We start from the raw sequence: 25,772 nt of genomic DNA on the forward strand, positions 1-25,772 counted from the left end.
AGCCAAATCTCGCTTTTAACAGCTAATTGAATCTGACCCTTAGTCGCACACAGATATACAAGTGTCTCATATCAATTTAAGCACCGTAGTCTCGCGAGGTGGTTTTGTCGCATCGCGTTGTGAATAAAGACCTACACCAAGTGGGGCAACTCGCTAGCGCCAGGTTTCTTGCATTGCATGGCGTATTCAGGCTAGGTGTACTGTATGAGGAGACATCTGTAAATGTCAAATATTTTACTTCTGTTTATACTACTTTATATTTGTGACTTCTGCCAATATTGCACAGGGTTTGGTTTAAAGGATCACTCTTCTTTGGTTTCCAAGTTAAGGCTATCTACCCAATGGAAGTGTTACCTCAGATTTAACCCCTTTGTTGCTGGTTGTGTGTGCTGCTAGTACCCTTCCGTCATCAGGGGTGTTAATAGGTAGCACATGCTGCCCCTCTACCCATTTTCAGTGCATTTATATATTTTTCTAATCCCTGTGTTGAATTTGGTGTGCTGCATAAACCATAACCATTAACTTATATTTTTTTCACTGTCATTTTGTTAAACTACAGAGTGGATCCTTGTTGTATGTGAGTAGCATGTAGCTCCCCCTCACCCCAAAACTCACCTACCACCCAACTTTAATTTCTCACCTTCTGTATTTCACTACCCTTTGCCCCCTCACTAGCTACCACCCTCACTCCCCAGACCTTCTTATATCCCCCAATCATTTCCTATCTCTCCTGCCGCATATCACCTTATGGCGCTCTGCATGACGACGCACTCTGCATCTGTTTCTTGCCTACCGTCATCTGACGGCTACTACTGTCTGCAATTGAGAAAATAAATATTATTGTGACACCAATGTTTTTTTTCCAAGTAGAAAGGCCTGAGGACAAGGTTCTAAGGCTCCCAGCACCTTTTAAGCTTGTTTACCACCACCCTTTCTGTTTAGAATGATCTGTCCTTTAGTGTCCTTACTGTTAAAGGAATTTATAAATTGATTTGAACAATGTATTTTCTATTCTTACACCAACATTCTTATTTTTTTTCACAACTTGATTTTTCCTTAACTAATAATTACACAAAAGCTATATACTTTACTTCATAATTGTGATAAATAAGGTGGTTCCAACACACAGTAACCTTTGCGTGCAGCTGACATCTGCACAGACAAAACACAGGTATTTTGGTGAAATATAAATGAGTATGCAGCCTAGGAACCATCAAGTGACTGGTGTAATTTGCTACTAGTTAATCGTGTGTAGGTAGGTGACAGGTGGTGGTCTTCTTACTGTTGTCCTAAAGTAAGGAAAGTAATTTTTTAATCTGTTGGTATAATTATCAGAAACCTGCTTGCACGCACAAGAAACACAAATAGTAAGCATAGTAACTAGCTTAGCTTTCCTATAGTGCAACTATGATAGTTATCATTTTCCTTCATTGGATATTATAACGTGTGCAAATAGCGCACGTTTTCTAACCAATGGCAACCAGTCAGACATTTTTGATTTCATTGTATTTCATTCATTTGCTGAGTCTCAATAGATTGGTGAAAGCTGATGAGATTGTGAAAGCAACATCTATGAGCGTGGCAGTAAAGTGGACATGTACTTCAATATCTGAGAGGCGTGCCATAAAATTGCCTTATATCTATCTGTAAATGAGCCCCAAAGCAGTTAGTAAGATCTACTTGTTGATGAATACACTGATACTTTTCAGGGCTTGCTCGTGTAATGTGTTTTACAAGAGGTTCTATATAAGCAGCCAAGAGAAACCTTATATGAAAATGCATGTAGCCATAGGGATAATTGTGCCTTATAACCAATGCAGGGAAATGGCAATGATTATACCATTTTAATGTGTATATCTCTGATTTCTTTTTTTAATTTTTTCCCAAGTAATAGCTACATAATGGGGGTAAGGTGCAATCAGAGAGATTGCTAGACTCTTCAGAGAGTCAGGGAGATTGCTGCTATTTCAGGGAGTCTCCCTGACAATCAGGGAGAGTTGGCAAGTATGAGGTAAAGTATTTCATCCCCACTACATGACAGACAGCTAAGGTTCCTCTCATCTTAGTACAATTGGGTCTTGTGTGTACAGTAGGCCGTCACAGTATGCCATTTTAGTTAATGAAGCACTTCCCACCTAACATGGCACTTTCTGCAGGAGCATGTGACAAAATTGTTGACAACATATTTAATTAATTTACACGTTTATTTCAGGTTTAATTTACATGAAAGGCTGTACATTGCTGAGCTGAACTCCTAGCTTTGCTTGCTCTTTAAATTATACCCATTATTTTCACTTAACGTTATCATCTATGCAGGAGCGTGCATCGTTGGTCGTTTATTGCATAGAAACTGAACAATATGAGCCATATATCGTTCAACGATAACGATAGCGTTCCAAGATATTTTACCGTGTGTACACACTTTAAGCCCGCTCACAAAATGTCTTTGTACACTTTAAAATTCCTGTCACTGCCAGTTGCTCTGTAAAGATTGCTATATTCCAATCTCTTTATTTGTTAGTTTGTTTTTGTGAGGTATTAAGTGTTGAGAAAATGGGCTCTAAGGTGTTTCATGCTGCAGCGCCACTTTGGAAGCATGCTCTGCAGGGCTTTCTCACATCAGCCCATGAGATGCCAAAATTGTACCCAGAAGGGGTCGCCTGCAGTGTGGATCAGTACAGTTGTTGTACACAAAGCATTCTGGCCTGAGGCAAGGTGGCCTGGCAGCTGTTGTACGCATACAATACAGTAATTTATTGAGAACATTTACATAAATGTGCCTTGCTGTGTGTAGGCTGTGCTTTCTTCTGTACTGAGGTAAATAAGTAGCTTATTGCAGAGGAGGAAAAGCCCACATTACCTGCAGCAATAGCTCATTACTCACCTCAGATTTTCTTTTGTGAAGCGGAGGCAGCCATACACTGGTGGGCACACATTATAAGTTGCTTGGTGATAGTTGGAAAACGTAACCTTGCACAAGACCCTTTTTTAAAATTTGGCTGTTTAGATTATTCTTTCTGTGCCACCCACTTTCCATCTTAACTATCCAGGCTTCCAAAGCCCATTGCTTTCCATCTTTTTAAACTGTAAAAGAAAATAGTCAGATTAAATTGAAACTAAGTACATTTTTACAATGTGTTCATAACCATTTTTTTTTAGTCCTTTCAAAATAAAAAAATATATATAAACAATGTGCAAAGTAATAGAATGCACATCTGCACTTCTTTGCCCTTTTTTTCAATTCCTGGGCTGCCTTGAACATAAAGCAACAACCTTTTTACAAGTCTATCCTCATAAATAGCCCTGAGAGAATACTTTACCTGAGAGCAATACTATACCTTGACCTGTGGGAAGAAAGTGACAAACCCTGTACAAGGCAGCCTCTGAGGTGTCAGTAACATAAGTTCTATATGTCACATCTCAGAGTCATATGGTGGTTCTGTCTGCAGTGCTTCCTAATAAACTGGACATTTTATTTAAGCTTTTTATAAGACACTTTTCATGTGGTTCATTTGTAAATGTACTTACTATATGTATTCATGAAGTTATTTGTGTGCTGCTATATAGAGCTCTGCTTTTATATTATCTTCTGACACTCAGATTTGCCTCTTGAGACCTCTCTGATAGCACAACTTAATTGTAAAGGTATCTGCAGCCTAACATCAGAACCTAATATCATTTAAGTTGTACCTGGGGCGTGTGGTGTATTGCTAGGTACACACCTTAGTAATCTGATACAGAATGTCGTTCAGCAGGTCCAATCCAGTCATCAGGTCTGCCATGTGTACTGCTTCGGATCGGATTGATGTGTGTACCTAGGATTACATACTAAGATAATCGGGCCAACCACCCAAGAATTGGTTGATGGGCCCAATTATTTCACAATATGTAGCCCCCATAAGCAAACTCAAAAATACATGTTATTAACATACACATACCTACTATTTGCAATCCAATTTTATTGTAGATAAAGTTTTGTAGCAATTTTTAATGTACGTTGAAAATATATATAATTTTCAAGTTAATTTGCACACATCTAAAGGTTATGTCTTTTGATGTTAGTTGGTAATGCAGGTTAAAGTAAAAAATAGAACTTATCTGCACTCCTGCTCGCTCTCCCATATTGGCAGGTTCCCTAATGGTTCAGTGCAATTTTCTTTACCCCAGATTGGCAGGCTATGTATAAGTTATTAGATGGGATTAAAGCTTCTCCCTCCTCAAACGTTTCATTCATGCAAATAGTGCTTTGACGATTCGTGGTTCGTTTAAAAAAGCCTGTTGAGGGGATGAAAGTATGGGGTCTATATAGGCCTTGGAGAGATAGAAAGTGGACAGAGATAAAGTACCAACCAATCAGCTCCTGTCTGTCATTTTCAAACACAGCCTGTAAAGTGACAGGAGCTGATTGGTTGGGACTTTATCTCCATCCACTTTTTCTCTCTCCAAGGCTTAGAACATAGACCCCTATATTCTGTACTGGACTTTTTCATCTAGACATGTCTGGCCTACTTCCATGGTAATCTGAATGAGGTGTTTCTAATTTATATTTTTAATTGGTTTATTTGCATTTGCTGTGCTCATGCCTTCTGTGGGGCGTCATAGCATGATATTTTTCTTCTCTAGGGTGAGTTAGAGCGCCAACTGCTTCAAGCAAACCCCATCTTAGAATCATTTGGAAATGCCAAGACTGTGAAAAATGACAACTCTTCTCGATTTGTAAGTGAACAAAGGTTTTACAGTGTGTAACAAATATTGTGTGATTTCGGAGATCACCAGTTCTATGTGTAGCAAACTACAGTTTTATTTGGCTCTTTTACACAATACTGTAAGGTCCTTCCCAGTTTATTTTGCTTTGGTAGGTAACTTCCCCTTTGCTACTCCAGCTTCCAATGCAGAGATAGAGACCTCTGTGACATGAAGTATACTATATGATCTATCACACCACGCTGCCTTTTATCAGCCAGGTGTTGTTAAATGTTTAGAAAAATCCACATTTACACTGTAAAGCTGGAACTGTCATGGATACATTTTAACCGGTATGATATTTGTATATCCTTTAAAGCTGTTTTTACGGCCTAGTAAATTCAGCAAATCAATTAAGTTAACCATCTGTGATGGCACTAGTAATGGGTGTGTGAACAGGAGGGACAATTCTCAATTTATTAGGTGATGGTTCAGCTTTAGTTATGCAAAGTAATTGACTGGTTCATTGTCCTTTGGCTGTTTTCTTGGGGAGATCATTTGCACCTAGTGAACTCAGCAGTATTATTTATCCCGCAAAATGGCTGCCTTTTCTGTAGAAGACAGTTGCTGTTAAAATAAAGGCTAGCATTACATCGGAAACACGTAGAATGTCTCTGGACCTACATTACAGAGGTTTTAACTGCAGTTTAATAATTCACTGTCCGTGTCTGGTAATCCCCCCAGCAGACTGTGTAGTCTCACTTGTCCTGACACCACCTGATTAGATAAAAGCGCTGCCTGCTGGAATTAGGAGCTTAATGTAGGAGGCAATGCAATGAGATCAACCAGAGGCTGTCCTAATGACATAGTGTGTGTATTCTATTTTAGGCACATTTGAAGGGAAATATCTACATTGCGAAACCCTGAGCACCTCTTGGCTAACACTATTTAGAAGCCATTCATTCCGTGGCTCAGTCTAGCTATGAGTATTGGGTCTCACCACCAATGGTGTACCATCTATATACATGTTTATAGAGCTAAACTGATTTAGAAATGAGTTAGCAACTTTAAATATTGTTAATTTTGGTAATGATTGAAACAATAGTTATTGTCCTTCCTTTTATTAGTTTACCGAAGTGCCTTATTACGCCCTCATTTTGTGCGTTCACATTGAACATTTGCACATACTCTCAGAAGGTTGCTCCTAGGGAGCAATCTTAGCAGTGTTTCTGGTGGAGATAGTCATTTGCAGTTGGCTGGGATAATGATGCAGTTAACTCTTCTCTTGCTTAGTATAATTTATAAGGATAAATATTTTTGAAAATATCCTGTTGCCCCACTGACCGCCTGCATGGCGGTGTACAGCACTTTTCTGCTTAGTTTCCTGTGAACTATTAGCCGAGTTTTTCCTGACATGGCTCTCCACCCACAATCACATTACATTTTATGTACAGACAACAACTGTAGAGTAGTTTCTAAAAATTGTTTCATAGGTTGAGACACTTCAACCTTCAGTAGACCTCACCAGAGGCATTATGTTACTTCATGGCATGTTGCAGCTTTCATTGTCTGCTGATTGTTAAGGGAGTATGAAGGAACATTATTGTGCATTTTCTTTGTTGGGCATCAGCTTGCAGACAACTGGAAGATGCAATGGGGAGCAGTATCTAGGATTTTCTTATATATTAGTTAACAGAGGTTAGCCTTGGATACTACGGACTAGGGCAGGGGTTCCCAACCACAGTCCTCAAGGCACACTAACAGTCCAGATTTTAGGGATAGCCATACTTGAGCACAAGTGACTTAATTAGTACCTCAGTTATTTTGATTTAACCATCTGTGCACAATCATGGATATCACTAAAACCAGGACTGTTAGTGTGCCTTGAGGACCGAGATTGGGAATCACTGGACTAAGGTTATTGATGTGCTATTTCTAAACTATATTCTGCATTTAAAAGGTGTTGCACATTATAAATGTATGTTACCTCTGCATTCCTCTCTTGACTTCTTTTTTCAGGGCAAGTTCATCCGTATCAACTTCGATGTGACTGGTTATATTGTGGGGGCCAATATAGAGACCTGTATCCTTTCTTTACATACGTGTGTACAGTGATCACGCTCTGTGTCTGTCACTGCGCGTTCAGCTTGTGAGCCCCATGGAATGCAGGAAATAGCGGTGGGGAGCCCAGGCAGCTTTTAGGCATAGGATAAACTCAGATTTCCTGTTCTCCCTGCTTTTGTTTAAACACTCGCCTGCCAAATGGGGTTAAACTCTCAAATCTCTGCAATCTGTTCAAATAAAAATAACTTTTTTTTTTTTTAATTTTGTAAACCTTTGTAATGCAAAGTCCATTCCAGTGAGCTTGAATTCCTAGCATTCAGTATATCATGGTTCTATGAGTTTTTGCAAAACTCCTCAGTCATATTTTACTATTTTAGGAAATACTCTAGTAACACCCTTCTTGCGGTCAGTAAAAGCTAGAGAAATAGTTTCTTGCTCAAGTCTGAATCTGATACAGATGCCTTACCATTATTGGGTTCCTTTGGCAGTCATGCATATTTTCTGCTTGGTTATTTTTATACAAAGGCCAGTAAACAAGTATTATGAGTGTTCCATTTTCAAACACGAGTTTAAAAATTGATTGAATCGTGTTCATGGTGCTAAATAAGTTTTTCATGTCTATTATATCACCTCTTTAAACATTCCCTCCTGCAACTTTTATTTGTTGAGTTTTAGCAAGGCTATTCAGTTAGCAGCAATGGCCGTGAAGTGTTGGAGAAACGCTCAGGCGGAGGCACCTGGTGGCCACCAACATTGCACATTTTCCACCGCTATCCAGGACCTGGCTATGATTATTTTAGCCAACATTGAAAGAGTAAATATATATTTAAAAGTGCATTTATTCTAAAATTATTATAGCGAGGCCACAAACGGGCATATTATAAACATCAACGGTAGGGTGGATGTCTCCCGTATACTGTCCCATATGTGAATCCCAAGTGATGGACCCTTGCACCCAAAGCATATGCCAGAAAGTGCCCTCAGAGCTTCAGATTTTGGGCATACAGAATAAGCATGTTGATGCATTACATACAAACTAAGGGGTAAGATACTCTTAGTGCAGTAAAATAGGTGTATCTGCTGGAAGCCAAAGGAGGAGGTAGCAGTGTCATATTTTCAGACATCCGCACCATTCTACATCCGAATTATCCTGAAGCTCTCCACTCTGTCTTCAGTTTGAAGTCTATAAGGCTCTCAAGGCACACCTCTGGGAGTAGGCGTGCATATAGTACCAAGGAGAGGATACACTTCTATTGTGAGGAGTATGCCATAGTTTGTCTTTAGTGGTTATGGTCCAGAAAGGAAGGAAATTATCAATTAGTGAAACAGTGGAACTAGTCTGAATGCTATTTGAAGTGAACATGGCGATATAAAGTGCTACTATTTCTAGGGACATTCTGCAAAAGCACATTGTAAATTCCCCCTATATTGATACAAAGGTATCATAGCATATTATTGTAATAAAGTTATGAGTATTCTTTTAAATGGAATACTTCTTCTCAACAAACACACTATCTTCCTGAATAGTAGGAACTTCTGCCCCTGAAATGTAGTGGCATAACTGATTCTGCTAAGGAGTGGGCAAGACCGGAATCTCATGTACACATTATCTCATGTTTCTCTCTGGGAATCAGTGTTTATACATTGTGCCACAGACTGTTATTAATAGGGACACCGAGAAGGTTTTTCCAACCTAACCTGTGTCATTTCTCAACAAAAACTCTACAGTAGGGAAATTAAATATCATTCTTCAAATTCTTAACAGTGCCAAGTTTAAGATTAAATTCAGCCTTTCTTAATTAAAAACACTCCACTTTTTCTCCATTTCTGGGCACCGGCTTTGTGTTGTTTTAACACTGCGCTATTCTGTTTCAAGCTTATTACTTCACATATTTCTCAATACTTGAGTGGTACAGAACTGTTTATGTTCTCTTGAATTATCTATGTGTCCGTCCACTGATTCCTTTTGTAGCATGGACATGTCACCTCTACACAGTGTTTGCTGAATCTGTATGTAGCCTATCCATTTGCTAAGAACCTAAGAGTTAATTTGGTCACATAGTCACGTCGCCTAATGTAGATAAGTTATTGGTTCCTTGTCAATTAATAGGCTGCATTTTCAGAGCTATGACCGCCTGCTGTAGGCTTTTTTATGAAGCTCCAAACAACCAAGGTACATTGCAAAATTCTCTTTGGAGATATGGGGCCTGATTCAGAGCCGGACGCAATTAGCGCTCGCTCATCCTGTAAATAGGGGTGGCTATTCAAATGAACCGTTCGCTGTTTGCGGTCTGTTGACGCCTCTAGGTCTGAACGAGCGTACAAAACTTGCGGTCGTTTTTTGGGAAACTACGCCCCCTGGCCGCTCGCATCCTACGTCATGTCCGCTATTTATTAGAATAATCGAGTACATCGAACAGGGTATGAGCTGCTCGCTATTCTTGTGGTCGGTTTTTGCTACCACAATTTTGCGAGCAGTTCTCGCTTAAAAAAAAACCCAGTGACGTGGTCAATGACGCTGCTGTTTTAATTATGCACACCCATAAAACGCCCGTTTTGACCTTTAAGCACGCCTGCGTTCTGATTTCCACTCCCCATTTTCAAGCACCTTCACCTGTTACCACCCACATACGCCTCATTCTGTCACTCAAATTGTCAGGCATTCGCTATTTTGCGAGCACATTAATTTCGACCGCACTGACTGGTTCGCGCATGCGTATAACGATCCGTACGCATGCGCAGTTGGCCAAACATCGCTCGGAGCGAACGAACTGCCGCTTACGAGTGGCTCTGAATCAGGCCCATGGTTGCACTTAGATTTCTGCAGAATGCATTGTTATAAGAGGCAAGATGGCATTGTTGTGGAGGAGCATACATTTGCACCAGACTGGTAGAGAAGTTGAGTGTTGTGAGGTTATTCTTTACACTGTGCGAAGTATGAACCTATATCAAGTAGTATTTTAGCAGAAAAACAAGACATTCATGGAAGGCATGGTGATAAAGTACTAGAAGGTTCATTTGTAATTTTGGCACCTCTTCAGTATCAGAGTGAAGAATCCGTGTTGCTCCTTGCTATGGGAACGCTGGGCTGTCTGAACAAACTGGCAAAACTAAAATGTTTTATGCTGTGAATGTGGTGTGCAATTTTTGAATGGCATCATTTATACACTGGGAGATGTTCTAATTAAACTATGCTATCTGGTAGTTTAAAACTACATACTACTTACTAGCTATTTGAGAGACCAAATTAGAGTTATAAAACTTACTATCCATGTGCTACAACAAGCCATGATAAAACAAGATACTGAACTTTCCCTTCTCCTTGCTCACCTGTCGAAGAAAGCATCACACTCATGCATGTAACGATAGTGACACATCAAAACATCTAACCTCCTGTTTTGTATGCATGATTTTTCCATTTTTATATCTAATGCCACATACACACTAGATGAGTTGGACGATTTGAACAAAGTTATCGTTCATCGCGTCCAATATTGTCCAGTGTGTACGCGGTGAACGACCAACGATGTGCGCTCCTGCAGGTCGTTGAAGATGTCGTCCATCGCCTGAACATGCAGGCCAACCTGACGATATCATCAGGTTGTGCATGTTCAGGGATGAGGGAGGGTGCCGGCACTGAATGATATCGTTTACAATATCGTTCAGTGTGTGTGCTCAATGTCGTTAACGACATTGAGCCCGGCACTGCAGGGGAAACACTAGACTATATCGCTCATGGAGCATATCGTCTAGTGTGTATGTGGCTTTAGACTTCACAATAGTGTGTGTGATTTTTGGAAACAGTTTCACCAGAAATGTACACTGAATTTGATGTGAGGTCTTACCAGTAAAATATAAAGTGATATAACATCTCTTATTACTACGTACTAATATTCTATTCAACCAAGTATTCTACTTGCCTTTCCCACTGTTTAACACAACTGCAGGCTAGCATTCTTATTATCTTAAACTAGAATGACAACTTTATTTTGTTGACATTACCAATCATTCTAATTTAATTTTTTTTAAATCTGTGCATTATATTTATTTTGAATTATTTAATTTAAGATGGTTCCTTACTCTTTCTCAATATGCAATATATTTACTCCCTCTGGGGTATCAATCCTGTTACAAATCTTTATCCTGTGCATAAATACAAGTACTGTCACTAATGAAATCTTTAATTCGTCAGGACCCTAAATTCCTGCAGTACTCCGCTGGTTTTTCTGAACGTACACTGTCTACTATTGTCTGCTATTATGTAGCCAAACTTTTACCCAATACAGCATTTTTCACTCAAATCCACGGCTAATGCTGAAAGCATGCCTAATCAGCTATATTCACTTATCCAATTTTAGGCCCGTATTCAATTAGGCGCGATATCTCCTCCATCGGCGAAATTTACTTGTCGCCTACATCGCGTGTTTTTGGCGAATTCATTTTTTGTGCGCGCCCCCGCTTTTCGCCCTATTCGATTCGAAAGGACGCGTAAACAGGACCTGGCGAAACACAAACAGGCGAAAAGTGCTGTCCGATTTGGGGAAATCAGAGCCCTACTGAAGCTATTTGGGGTACTTAAATGCTCTCAATAGCTGCTAATTAGCATCTTTGCACAAGTGGTGAAGAATATCATTAGCAGTTTGTTTGGGTGATAATCCGTAGTCCCAGCAAAGTTGGGGTACATGAAAATGGGTGCAAGCATGCTTAAAAATCGCAAAAGTGAAGTTAAAAAAAACTGTGAAAAACGCTCCTTCAGCATGCACCTGCAATCAAAAAAACACCTCCCCCCATACTTGCAGACCCCCCAAAAGCTTATTTAGATAGTGTTCAAGTTTGTACCCCTACTTTTTTTTTCGCCACCCTATTTCAATGGCAATTTTTGGGGTGTTCCTCATTTTTTTTTTTTTTTTTTTTTTTTTTTTTATACGCAGTTAACCTTTGGGGACCTGTCCCAAGGGTGCAAGGTGGTTTCCCCACCTTTGCACCCCGAAACCGCAATTCTGCACTTTTTTCCGCCTGCTATTCATAGGCGAAACTTGTCCGCCTATTACTTTCATTGACTTTCTGCTTATGCGAAAAGTCTTTGCAATTGAATAGGGCAAAAAGCGAAAATACATCACCCGAGATATGTTTCCACGGATCGGACTTATCGCAGCTAGTTGAATACGGGCCTTAGTTTCCTTAAAAAATATAGAAAAAAAAAAAAAAATCACCCATGATCTTCCTTGAGCAAATCCATTGCACCTTGCATAGTTTTGTTTATTTGACTCCTAAGTAAGTCTGCAATTCATTGTTTATTTTGAAGTTAGTCCATTCATTTTGCTAGTCCAAGGAACACCTATTCCTCAGTTTCTACAGTATGGAAGGGTATATTTTCCAGCCCTATTATAGGTGAACTGGTTTCAACAGTAAATAAAGAGCACTATATTTTGACTCCTACAACATGTTCACTTTTTTATCATTGTATATAAAGAACCTATTTTGATTTGCCAACACAATCTGTTCTGGTTATTCCTCAGCTTGGTTTATTATGTGTTTAGTATATTTTAGAATACGGTTTATATGCTTATTTTGCTTTATCTTCTTCTGTTTTAGTCAGCACTTATAACAACTGCAACTTCCTTAGATAACCATATTCAGTGTTCTCCCCAGACATTTTTTCCATCCGGGTGGCATCAAGAATTAACCGGGTGGGGGCCTTCGCAATAATAAAATGTTTTAAACCCTGACCTTATAATGATTTAACCTTGATATAACATTTTATATATTAATTCTCTTCTTCTTATTAGAGGCCCAGTCGTCTGATTACTATTATTTTACTAAAAAAAAATGGGCACTTTCATGATTCGCAGATCTGAACTTTGGATGAAAAAGGAAATCAATGAAACATCGGCAATGTATAGGCGCATATTGGTGGATTGGAGATTTGTTAAATTGGGGGGGAAATGCGGAATCTGTGAATCCGTGTTTTGTGCCTGGTGTTGTATGGGCCCCATTAGTGTGCAACCACTACCTCATCTATACCTGGAGAACAAGGGATTCGCATTGTTCTCATAAGACCTACTCCGAGTATGATTGGCTTCTACTTACTCTTACAATGCTTGTTTCACTGCTGGCTTACAATGGGTCCATGGTCTTCCCATGGTGTAATACAGTATAAACTGAGTTGTTACCTCTACATTTTCCTAGAAGTGCAAGTCCCACTAGAGCAATTTAATTCCCTTTTATCAAACCAGCATTGCACTAATATTAGTTACCTTTACATACTTCTTTTCAAAAAAATGTATCTTCAGCATTGATCCTTCATGGGTTTAGGCATCTCATAAGTCCTATATCTGGGGCACTTTCGTTACATATGCCTAGGTTAAGAAAAAAATGCTTAACACCAGATAGAATTAAAAGATAAACAGATCAAATTGGAGATGTGTAATCAAACTGACCCCTCACAATGATTAAGTATCCAGTTAAGACTGGTGTGTTGGTAGTTTGAGAAGCTGCTGTGTTGGACAAGGTCCAGGTTTTAGAAACAGACCAGCTAAGAGCCCAACTTAGATAGCAGGCCTCTGTCAGTTCACTGCATAAGATTAGACGGACAAGCAGCATGTTATCCTTTTAGACACTGCTATAATTCAGGATGCTTCACAAAATTGCTATAGTTTCCCTTATCACCCACATACAGTATGTAGAGAGAACCTGTGACAATGTAAGCTTGATTATAAATAGGGTTGACGGGCTTTCCCTAGATAAAGATCCCACTCTCCCCTGCCCTGTTTGCACACATTATTGAATTATTGTTATACTCACCAAGCATTACTATCAAAAACTGGAGAATTCATGTTTTACTAATAGTTGAGCTAGCATAATGTGGTCTGCACATAAACTCCCACAGTACATTAGAATAGCTCATCCTACATATACTGGGAGTCCGCATTTCTGATTCAGACCCATTTAAACTAGCAACCTCCTCCTCGCCCATGCTTGCACTAATCAGCAATCCTCCCTGAATATATGCATTCTCTATCTGTAAGGTGGATATATGTAAACATTCTAATTTAATTTTGTATATTTTTAAAATGAACTATACCAAACTGTGGATGCACCATCATCATGATAAACCAAATTCTATTGATTCTTTAAAATAATATTGGCAATAGAAACTAAGTAGTCTTGTTTGATTAGGTGGAAACATTGTTTTGTAATACCTAAAGGAAGTATACTAGCATTTTAGAAATGTAATTTGAAGTCCTTCACAAAACGTATTTGGTTCCTCCATGGTCAATTATTTATTTCCAATGGTTCTGGTTCACCCCTGTTTCAGGTGCTGACCACTCTGTGGCTTTATGGATCTCATTTGCTGGTCCTGTCCATTATAAGCCATCTCTGGGACCAAGTTGCTTTTATGTTTGCAAGGATATTTGGATTTACTTTTTAACATAAACCCTCTATATTTTTACTTTGCTATGAGCCACAATGTTGTAGGTATCATCTTACCGATACTGTTCATTTGCCTTATTGTAGCAAGATGGAGTACTACAGGACACGATGATAAAGGGTTGAACTCTTTTCTGAATTATACTGGAGAAATCTTTGAAGAGGTCTGTTTATCAGTTGCAGATGACCTTGTTGGCTGGCATGGTGGCATGCCAGTTAGCATTGCTGCCATGGGTTCATTTCCAACCTGGGGACTATTTACGTGTGGCTTATATGTTTGCACAGTCTTCCTCAGGATACTCTTTAGTTTGTGTGTGATATGAGTGATGATTCTCAGTAAAGCATTCTGTAATACTGTGTGTAGTTGCTGTTTAAAATTCAGTCTTCATTATGCAAATAAGCTTGTTGATTAAGCTTTCAGTACTGAATAAACCTTGCTATTTACCAACGATGGAGGTATTTTCAAGGATTAAATGTCTGCTGTGCAACTAGCTTTTGACCCTTGACCTTTGGTAGAAAATGGGTGAGAAGATGCAGCCATTTTCTCTCTGCATACAGGCTTGCTGTTTGCACCTGCTTAGAGTTTGCGATCGTCTGATCTCATCGTACAGTATTCTTACAATGGACCTTGGTTTGTTACAGCGTTTCACTTCACTTTGATGGATAATTGAATTTCAAGCTCACTGTGAGCAATGTAAATAAAATGCACAACATTCCACATGTAATAAATACAAGAAAGGCACGTAGTTATGCACGTTGATGTACACTGGGTGCAGCAGTGCAAAACTGTTATGTCTATATAACTTGGCAGACACCCTTTTTTCCCTAACCCCCATCCTTCTCCCTTTCTTCCCTGCAGTTCTTAATATTATCTAATTTATTTTATTTGTTATATTAGACTCATATGTCACGTGCAAGTGGCCTCTCAATATATTGTGTAGTTTTATTACCAAAAAGGTGCAGCTTCATTGAAAAACTGTTAGTGAAAAAGCAGGCCTTTGTATATACTAGAATGCCTCACCTCTCCACTGTTGTCAGAACAGAACTGCTTACTTATGCTTATGTAGGTTCTTGTTCATTTTCACATACCCTTGGGTCTTTGCCATGACTGTTAAAAGGAGGGGTTACTACATTTTTGCTGAACATTTATTAGTACATATCAATCTGTAAAATAATCTGTAAAATAATCTGTAAAATAATCTGTAACATATTCGTATCTAATACTCCTCTCAGACATACTGAGAATCCCGGGAATTTGGCCTGCCTTAGTCAAATTCCCGGGTTTCCACGTATGTCTGAAAGATACCTACCCGTTCCCGGGTGGCCGACCCTTCAATCGACCAGGGAATTTCCCGGGACTTAAGTCCCGGGAAATTACCCTGCTTATGTCTGAATGGTGCTACCCAGGAATTTACTACACTAAGCAGCTTTTACCTTGAGTGGGCAGCGCAGAGCATCCTATAGGACGCTCAGCGCTCCCGCTTACCACCCCCACGCTGGTGGCTGTGTTGCTGTAGATAGAGTCAGCGACACAGGACCCCAGCCGGATGCCAGGGACACCCACTTGCGCTGGAGAACGCCGACTGGTCTTAGCCATAGCGGGCCACCCGCACTCCCGCTGGACCACCAGGGCAATAAAACAAATAATTTACTAATGAAATAAAAAATAAAAGAAATGCTGCATTTTGATTGGTCGGCTGCCTGCTGCACTTTGATGACATCATCAGTGGCAGCCGGAGAGGGGATAGGCTAGGAGGGGCAGACGGCAGAGGAGAGGCAGGTAATATGAAAAACCTGGCTTATGTCTGAAAGGGGTCTACCTGGGAATTTCCCGGGTAGATGCTGTAGTGTGAAAGGAGGGTATTGACCAAATACCCGGGAGCAGGAAATTTCCCGGTTTGTATGTCTGAAAGGGGTACTATATGTCTCGAACATAACTGCCCAGGGCAAGTATCCTTGTACCAGGAATTCATACATTTATTTAACCTTTTTTGTAGTCTATTTAGATATTCTAAACAATTTGTCTATTAGCACATTTAACTGTTACTACTTCACTCCACTCATCTTTACATAATGGTGGGTTTCAGCTGTGACTGTTTAAAGGCTCCAATAAGTTGAACTTTGTTTGCAACATTTTAATGTTTCGCAAATATATCTACCTAGATCAAGTATACTTTTCCAGGATTTCATACTAGAAATGGGTTGGTCTACTAGCACTTTTAACTGTTAACGCTTCGAATCCTTAACTCCACTCTACAGATTTGCTTGAAAAGTCTAGAGCAATACGACAGGCCAAGGATGAAAGGACCTTTCACATATTTTACCAATTGCTTGCTGGGTCAGGGGAGCACCTCAAATGTAAGAAACGTATCTCTGTACTTTACCAGTAATTGATTTTACTTTTGACATTGTCCTAGAACAGAATTGTATGTAGTAACTCTGGTTTCTTCTTGTGTGGATAATGTAAACTTACCTGCCTTATAGAGGAAGTCATGGTTTACAGCACTTGTTATGCTTTTATTGTGTACTCATGGAATGTTCATTGTATCTAATATTTGTAGTAGTCTTAGCATCGTGACTGATTTTTCTTTTCAAATTCAGCTGATCTGCTGCTGGAAGGGTTCAACAGCTACAGATTTGTCTCCAACGGCTTTGTGCCTATCCCAGGGCAGCAGGACAAAGATAACTTTCAGGAGACAATGGAAGCAATGCACATCATGGGCTTCTCTCATGATGAGATACTGTGTGAGTAACACGTAACACTGCTACATATCAATGTAGAAGGACATAGAAACGTACGGACCTTAGCTAAAACCCCAAGTCCATAAAAAATGAGTTGTTGGCTGCCAGCTTAGGACCATAAGCAACAGTTCTGCTTGCCTAGTTATTTCCTTCTTTATTATTACAGAGTAGGCACTTTTTTTATCCATATTTTACACCCATCCAGTCAGGTTATATTATTTTTCAACTTATTGACCAGCTTTGTTTCTATTTTCTTAGGGCCATAAATGGTAATACATAGCCATGCTCCTACCTTTCATCTCCTCTCTTGTTCCTACAGCCATGCTGAAAGTCGTGTCTGCAGTTCTTCAGTTTGGAAACATAAGTTTTAAGAAGGAAAGGAACACAGACCAGGCATCCATGCCAGAGAATACAGGTGGGTCATTCTGACATCAACGTTCCTGGCAAAACGATATCCAAAGAGATAAATGGAGTGATATTTGTGCAACTGGTGTTGAGGACGTTGCAATAATAACCTGTTGTGACCACTTACAGCCTCTTCGGCAGTTACATTCTTCTCTCAAAGCTACTATAGCTGTGCATATGTTTATTTTACAACTGCTAAACACTACTGAACCTGTCTCCTGTCCCTTTTGCTTAAGGGAACATCTATTGGTGATGGATACAATTAATATCTGAATAAAAAAGTATTTGTTGAAGGGGAGACATGGATAGTGGGATAGGTATTACTTCTAGAAGGCAAAACACTAGAAAAGAACTGACTCCACTTCAACCCTTCTCCTCTGCACCTCAGTAATTTGTACTAGTACCCAACAGAGGGGAGTAGGCACGTGGCCTTCTGTCCTTGCTTAAATGTATTTTTTTGTATTGGTTCTAGAGGGACAACTTGAGTTGTCCCATAGAGCATGATATGGGAGTTCTAATTCTCTTGGCTTATGATGGTGCTTTCTCTACATTCATAGCTTCATTTTTAGAATCTGGTCTAGTTGCTCAGCTATTCTTGGATATAAACTAGTTCTTTCAGTTGAAGTCGGAGGGAAACTCAGTTACATATGGTTTTGCACATCACAGCAGTTTAGAGGCTCTCTTATTCTCCCACGGCAATCTAGACGGGTTGGGTATGGGATCTTGGCGGTCGGGATGTCACTGGTCAGAATACCGACCACGGCATCCCTGCAGTCAGAATACCGACACCCTTAGGTAAGTAAGGCAAGACTAATACTTACACCTAAGCTTCCCTCCCCATTGCCTAACCCTAACCTCAACCCTTTAGTACCTAACCCTAACCTCGCCAGTGCCTAACCCTCCCTCTTTAGTGCCTAACCCTCCCTCTTTAGTGCCTAACCCTCCCTCTTTAGTGCCTAACCCTCCCTCTTTAGTGCCTAACCCTCCCTCTTTAGTGCCTAACCCTCCCTCTTTAGTGCCTAACCCTCCCTCTTTAGTGCCTAACCCTCCCTCTTTAGTGCCTAACCCTCCCTCTTTAGTGCCTAACCCTCCCTCTTTAGTGCCTAACCCTCCCTCTTTAGTGCCTAACCCTCCCTCTTTAGTGCCTAACCCTCCCTCTTTAGTGCCTAACCCTCCCTCTTTAGTGCCTAACCCTCCCTCTTTAGTGCCTAACCCTCCCTCTTTAGTGCCTAACCCTCCCTCCTTAGTGCCTAACCCTCCTGTCTTAGTGCCTAACTGCCCCCATGCCCGGTGCCTAACCCTCCCTCTAACCCTCGGTACTTACCGTTGGGATTCTGGTGCCGGGATGCCGATGCTGATGGGATTCTGGTGCCAGGATCCGGATGTCGCTAATTCGACCATCGGCGTACCGCACGCTGAGATGCTCACTACATCCCTTCTAGACTTGTGGGGACCGTCTCCAGCAGTAGACACTAAAGTTTCTTTGCTATTTAGTAGAAACCAAATTCTCATTTTGGTTGGGGCATCCTTCAAGGCACGCTATGTCAAGTGATTAGAAGGTCTTCTTCAGATCCTATTTACCATCTCATGTTTGCGCTCAGGCCAGCCTTTGCAGCTGCTTGTGTGGCACAGATGATTTTCTCTTTGAACATCTCATGGAAAGGTGGCAAGCATAATGAACTAAGGGCCTGATTCAGCAAGGACCGCAATTGCAAAGCTGCACGCAGGCAATTGCGATCCTTGCAATTATGGTAATGCAGCAGGAGACATCATGCCTCATGCTGCATTACATATCTGAGCTGCATTGTCCAACGCAGCTTCGGATACTCTGCGTACCATCGGCTGGCTGTGTGACCCATGGGGACCCGCAGCCGGCCGCCGTAGAGTAAGAGGCCAGGAATTCTCTGTTAGCCAACAGAGAACATTGCCCACTTCCTTCCCCCCCCCCAACGGCGGCGACACACCTCCATTTCGGGAAACGGAGGCCATCCCCGCCCCCTCCCTGCATTCAAACGCCAACAGACTGTCAGTGACTGAGAGTCTGCGTGCAGGATCACAGACCAGTTCTGCACATGTGCAGAACAAGTCCTGCGTAGATTCCCGATCATCGAGAATCTGCGTTCAGCAGTGCACTTGTGTGCACTACTGAATTGGGCTCTAAAGCAGCTAAGTTGTGTTGTCAAAGTAGGCCCTTGATTCTGCCAATTTAGTGAACAGATCTTTTGCTTTTTTTATGGTGATTCATAATGGAGTTCTCTTGGTTTTTTTAGCCAGTCCACGAGGGAAGAAAGCTTAAATCATCCCTGATAATCTGACTCCACTGTCTATAGCGTTGCTACCAGTGACGTGCGGTGAGGTAAATGACTGGGAAGGCATTGGCTAGTATCGGAGCCAGATTTACACATACATATATGAACCCGGGGTTCATGTAGGCATTATATATAGGTGCAGCAGTATATGGTGTTAGAAATATTGAGTGTTTTGATCAGGGATGTGTGGAAAAGGAAGACACGGGACCTGCCATACAATTTTTACTCCAGAGTTTTGACTATAAAAATAATTAGAATAATGCAAAGAAGATGTTTATAATATTTTCTTTACATTTTTCTTATAATTGTTATAGTAAAAACTGTGGAGTATACCAAATTATGATGGGAAAGGCTCTGCCTCACCTGACCGCACATCACTGGTTACTAGCTACTGGAGTCCCACGACTGGAACACATCGTCGTTGGTCCTGGCAGCTTGTGCAAAGCTGGAAATGGTGCAGAAGTTCATCGCATAGAATAGGCACAGATGGCCCCGGTAGACTGACTTCACAGTCATCCTAGCGATTTCCCCTTTGGTTGGACCTGCTGTCTCATAGCCAGTTAACTAATTAATGAATTGGCTTTCATGACCTGGATCCTGAAACATAATTACTGTGCAAACCCTATTCAGATTGTTCTGTGGGTACCGAATCCTCGTTCATCTTTCGTTCTATCTCGGGGTCACTGGTAGACAATGGATTAAGTGGGGAGGCTGTGGAGTAGGCATCTATTGGAGCTGACAATCGAATGCCTCCTAACCCTCTCATCTCCACCAGCAATTCATTTATTTATCTAACAAACCCTAATGGAGACCACAAACATGCACCAAGCACAACAAAATAATAAACCGCAGGATCCCACTGTCCCCCAGATGGACTCTGAGGAATCAATTTTATGATTAGTAAAATATCCTGTTTACTCTTTCGTCTGAGGGACGCTGGTAGACGATAGGACTTTCCAAAGCAAGCCTACGCCGTACGCTCCAGCAATGCTGTGCGCAAAACTTTGCATCCAAAACTGGCGTCATTAAAAGCAAAAATGTGGAAACAGTAAAACTTTGTAAAGGTGTGAACAGAGGACTAACTCTGAATACCTCCTTAACCAAGACACCCTGCTGTGCTGCCCTTGGAGCACTCACAGCCCGAGAAGATTGATCTCAGATGGGATCTGGCACAGGTTCGCCCAAAGTTGCATAAGCCTGCTTAATGGTGTAACTAATCCACTGAGCAATGGACTGTTTGGAGGCCAGCCAGTCCCAGTTGTGAGTGTCAAACAAAAACCGACAAATTATCCAATTATGAAAAAAAAACAAAAACATTCCGATCCACATAAATATGCAATGCCCTGAGACAACATACAGAAGATTCTTCTGACTTATATTTATATACATACATACATACACGCATTGAGAGTTCCATACCTTGCCTTCATGAACTTGTTTTACTCTAAATCAGATAAGCCTATTGCATTCAAACTGTTTATTTGTTCTGATATGACATTGTCTTTATTTTATTTATATTACGTGTTCAGCACTATTTGTGTGCTGGTTTGTGTATTTTTATAATAAATCTTTTTTAGTTCTTAATGTCTTTTAAACTAATTATTTCAGTGTATTCCTCTATTCTGTGTGCTGTCAGAATGGCAGGTAAACATCCCAAGGCTAACCAGGGGTCTGCGCAGGTTTTGCAATACGTTTATTAAAAAACCTTATGCCCTTTGCGCGGCATGCGAGGCTGCCAGTTTGCCGGCTCAGGAGGTGAATTGCGGCTTATATCTGTTTGTATCATATTATCCATCTGTTATATAAGGATTATATTAAACCTCTACATTAAACAGACATAACCATATAAAACAGATAATAGAGTTAGTTTATCTGTATATCTTGTGCAGGCCACCTTCTGTAGTTACTTTTGCAATGCAGCCTCCTCATATAACGCCTGTTCCGAAGAGTGTTTATTGAATTGCAGTTTTAGCTTGCAATAACTAAATGCATATTTTTAGCCCTTAATTGATTACTTATAATAGGCTTATCTCTGTACTGAATGTTAGCTACCCCATGGTCTTAACTGCACCCCAGCAATGTCACCAACTGTGTAAGGAATTCATTAGCCCCCAGACATGCCATCCTCAGTCCACCAGGAGCAGCCTATGTTCAGTGGCCCCTCCCTGCCTATAATTTGTGTCTAATCAGACTCCAGAAGGCTGTGGGGAGCGTGTGGTGGAGGGGGAAATATACATAGTATGTTCTAAGTGTTTATTTTCCTTGGGTCCATACTGTGGAGAACAGATCATAGGCCAATAATCTACAGCCAAGCCCCAAGAGAACTGTCTGAGCCAAGGAGGAGAGAAAAAAAAAATATGCTGCCTTTTCTAACCTATTGTTTTCCGCAGTGTAGCCACATCTTTTTATAACCAGCCCCTCTGTAGCCAGATTTTTTTTATTTTGTTAATATAACAAACCTCTTCTTATTATTGTTAGTGTTTCAAACTTACACCCTTCTGCACACTGATTTGTCTGCCTCCTCGCATTGCAAGAATTGGGGGATAAGAGCAGCACAGAAATTGACTGCAGCCAAATTTAGCTTGTACCTACATTATGTGAAATATGTGATAAATTACCACTAAAACTAGACTAAATTGGCAGACACAGTCCATCCAACTGATCTGTGGCTGCCCTGTTCTCTGCATATGATTGCTTTTTCAGTGTTAAATGGGTGGCATCAACTTCTCTTTTTATATATTTTTTTCTTCTCATTCCTGCTGAAAAGACAGTAATTTAATATTGGTTACTTCAGTCCTGCGCTATGCAAGATTCCCCCCTGAGACTAATTTTTCCAAGCACGCTACAAACTCTGAAGTCAGAACTTTCTGATCTTTGAATATATCGGCTACTCTCAGCTATGCTCTATTTTGTTTATTGTAACTAGAGATTATGCGTACTTCTTTCTTTTTTTTTTTTTTTTTTTAGTCAGTCTGTTAATTTAGAAAGTGTTTTTTTGGGGGATTTTTTGTGTATATTCCAAAATTTCATCAACACACAAACCATGTTACAACCTGTAGGGCATGGGGGAACACCGTGCCCTGTCTGCCAGGTGTGTAGTTTCCCAGTAGTTGGACAGACACATCCTGCTTCAGATAGTGCACTTGGAAGGGGTCAGTTAAAACCCAACCTTATGTGAAACCATCGGGCACCATTATGACTAATGGTGCACAGATAACTGAGATGATCTAATCCCATAGCGAGCAGTCAGTATTTGTCACTATCTACTATTCCCCCTAGTAGATGGTGAAAAATACTGACTGCTCGCTATGGGATAAGATCATCTCAGTTATCTGTGCACCATTATTAATAATATTGCCGTATGGTTTCACATACAGTGCATCCGGAAAGGATTCACCTCTTCACATTTTCCACAGTTTGTTACAGCCTTATTCCAAAATGGAATAATTTAATTTTTGTCCTCAAAATTCTACACACAATACCCCATGATGACAACGTGTAAAAAGTTTTTTTGAGATTTTTGCAAATTGCATTTAAAAAAAAAGAAATACGAAGAAATCACACGTACATAAGTATTTACAGCCTTTGCTCAAGACTTTTGTTGATGCACCTTTGGCAGCAATTACAGCCTCAAGTCTTTTTGAATATGATGCCAGAAGCTTGGCACACCTATATTTGGGCAGTTTCGCCCATTTTTCTTTGCAGCACCTCTCAAGCTCCATCAGGTTGGATGGGAAGCGTCGGTGCACAGCCATTTTCAGATCTCTCTAGAGGTGTTCAATCGGATTCAAGCCTGAGCTCTGGCTGCCACTCAGACATTAACACAGAGTTGTCCTGAAGCCACTCCTGTGACATCTTGGCTGTGTGCTTAGGGTCGTTGTTCTGCTGAAAGATGAACAGTCGCCCCAGTCTGAGGTCAAGAGCAGTCTGGAGCAGGTTTTCATCCAGGACGTCTCTGTACATTGCTGCATTCATCTTTCCCTCTATCCTGACTAGTCTCCCAGTTCGTGCCGCTGAAAAACATCCCCACAGCATGATGCTACCACCACAATGCTTCACTGTAGGGATGGTACTGGCCTGGTGATGAGCGGTGCCTGGTTTGCTCCTAATATAACACCTGGCATTCACGCCAAAGAGTGCAATCTTTGTCTTATCAGACCAGAGAGTCCTTCAGGTGCATTTTGGCAAATTCCAGGCGGGCTGCCATGTGCTTTTTACTAAGGAGTGACTTCCTTCTGGCCACTCTAAAATACAGGCCTGATTGGTGGATTGCTGCAGAGATGGTTGACCTTCTGGAAGGTTCTCTTCTCTCCACAGAGGAATGCTGTAGCTCTGACAGAGTGACCATCGGGTTCTTGGTCACCTCCCTGAGTAGGGCCCTTCTCCCCCGATCACTCAGTTTAGACGGCCGGTCAACTCTAGGAAGAGTCCTGGTGGTTCCGATCTTCTTCAATTTGCGGATGATGGAGGCCACTGTGCTCATTGGGACCTTCAAAGCAGCAGATATTTGTGCTCTGACATGCACTGTCAAGTGTGGGGACCTTTATATAGACAGGTGTATGCATTTCAAAATCCTCTCCAATCAATTGAATTTACCACAGGCGGACTCAAATTAAGCTGTAGGAACATCTCAAGGATGATCAGTGGAAACGGGATGCACCTGAACTCAATTTTGAGCTTCATGGCAAAGGCCGTGAATAATACTGTGCATGTAATTTCTTAAGGTGCATACACACGTAACGATTTTGTAACCGATTTTCTGTCAGATTTTCCCTTGAAAAAGTGAACGATTTTTTGAAGTGTAATGAACAAATTTTACAATGATGAACGAAAAATGTTCCTTCCCTTAATGAAAATCATTTTGTTGGACAGTCTGAAATGGACGATAATCGTTCAAATGCGCTCCCGTTGTAGTTTATCGTTCATCGTTATAACTCAGAAACTGATTTTTTGAACGATGACGTCGTTAACATCAAATCGTTCAAAAAACCTTTACGTGTGTATGCACCTTTTTAGTGTTTTTTTTGCAAAAATCTCAAAAAAAATTTTTTTTACACGTAGTCATTATGGGGTATGGTGTGTAGAATTTTGAGGACAAACATTTATTTTTCTACTTCAGGGTCCATAGGGTATCCACAGGATACCTTGGGGTATAGGTGTGACGTCAGTCATCGGGCACCAAAGAGTTAAGCTTTTCAGCCTCCCAGGATGCACTAGGTCCCCCTCCTATACTCCGCTCCCGAGCCAAGGCACCTCAGTTTTAGTTTGGTGCCCGGCCGGAGTCGGGTGCACCTGTCGGAGTGGGGGCTAGAAGAGCCCCTGAAGCTTTCTTCTATGCAGCTGTGGCTGCACATCTGGATGTACAGCATGGACAGTCAGTCCTGACGTCCATGCTGTCTTCCCTACACCCCCGCCGGTACCAGAACGCCGGTACCGATCCGGGGATGCTGGTGAGCATCTGGGGTCACAGCTAGCGGTGACCCCAGATGTTCCGGACCATGGCTGGATTCAAGGGGGACAAAGGTAAGCAGCGGGGTCCCGCGGTGGGTCCCCGCTGGTCACATGGTCCTAAGTCCCCAGGCAGGGGGCCCCCTGGGGACTGGCTGCAGTGTGGAGCCAGGCGACCAACCTGCGCTTCCACTACCCCCTGGGACAGCGGACCGCAGCAGAGCGGTAGCGCTACGGCGTCCAAGGGGTTAAATGCATGCCAGGGGAGCGCGCCTTCCCTGTCTCACAGCCGGCGCCTCCCCCGCTGCACACAGCCCTGTCTGCACGCTGCCGACTGGTCCTGTGGCAGCGCTCCTCCCCCTGGCCAGCCTCCTCTCTGCTCCTCGGCGGCCATCTTTCCTCAACGCATGGTGAACGCTGCTGGAAGCCTGGACGGAAGCATCGTGGTCTGGGTCCCCCCGCATACCTCTCCTCCAATTTGGGTCAGGTCTGTGTATGCTGCGCTGTGTCCTACCAGGCCCTGTCTGTGTAGTTGAGTGATCAGCGATGTTAGTGCAGGAATTGATATTTCTTTGCATTGAATGTGACTGTGCTAGCGCTGCTGCCTGTAACTTTTCTTCTAACTGTCAGCTTTATTACTGTCCCTGTTCTTTCTGCTAAGCCCTTGCGGTGCGGTGCGGTGCTGCAGGG

The 25,772-nt window shown here is 41.5% G+C and overlaps 1 protein-coding gene across 3 annotated transcripts in view; it reads left to right on the forward strand.

Moving 5' to 3' along the window:
• MYH10 (myosin heavy chain 10) overlaps nt 1–25,772 on the forward strand; it is a 190,638-nt gene that overhangs the window by 105,321 nt on the left and 59,545 nt on the right. For 2 of the 3 annotated variants that reach the window (XM_088468841.1, XM_088468846.1), the window contains 5 exons: nt 4,624–4,716; nt 6,703–6,766; nt 16,438–16,536; nt 16,780–16,923; nt 17,240–17,335. In XM_088468841.1, the coding sequence (XP_088324967.1) occupies nt 4,624–4,716; nt 6,703–6,766; nt 16,438–16,536; nt 16,780–16,923; nt 17,240–17,335 (496 nt within the window). Of the gene's footprint in view, nt 1–559; nt 578–4,623; nt 4,717–6,702; nt 6,767–16,437; nt 16,537–16,779; nt 16,924–17,239; nt 17,336–25,772 lie in introns of all 3 variants that reach the window. The other variant, XM_088468837.1, reaches the window with a different exon arrangement.

This window comes from Taudactylus pleione, unplaced genomic scaffold (genome assembly GCF_031769625.1).
Source record: "Taudactylus pleione unplaced genomic scaffold, aTauple2 ptg000012l, whole genome shotgun sequence".
In the NCBI taxonomy this organism is placed as follows: Eukaryota; Metazoa; Chordata; class Amphibia; order Anura; family Myobatrachidae; genus Taudactylus; species Taudactylus pleione.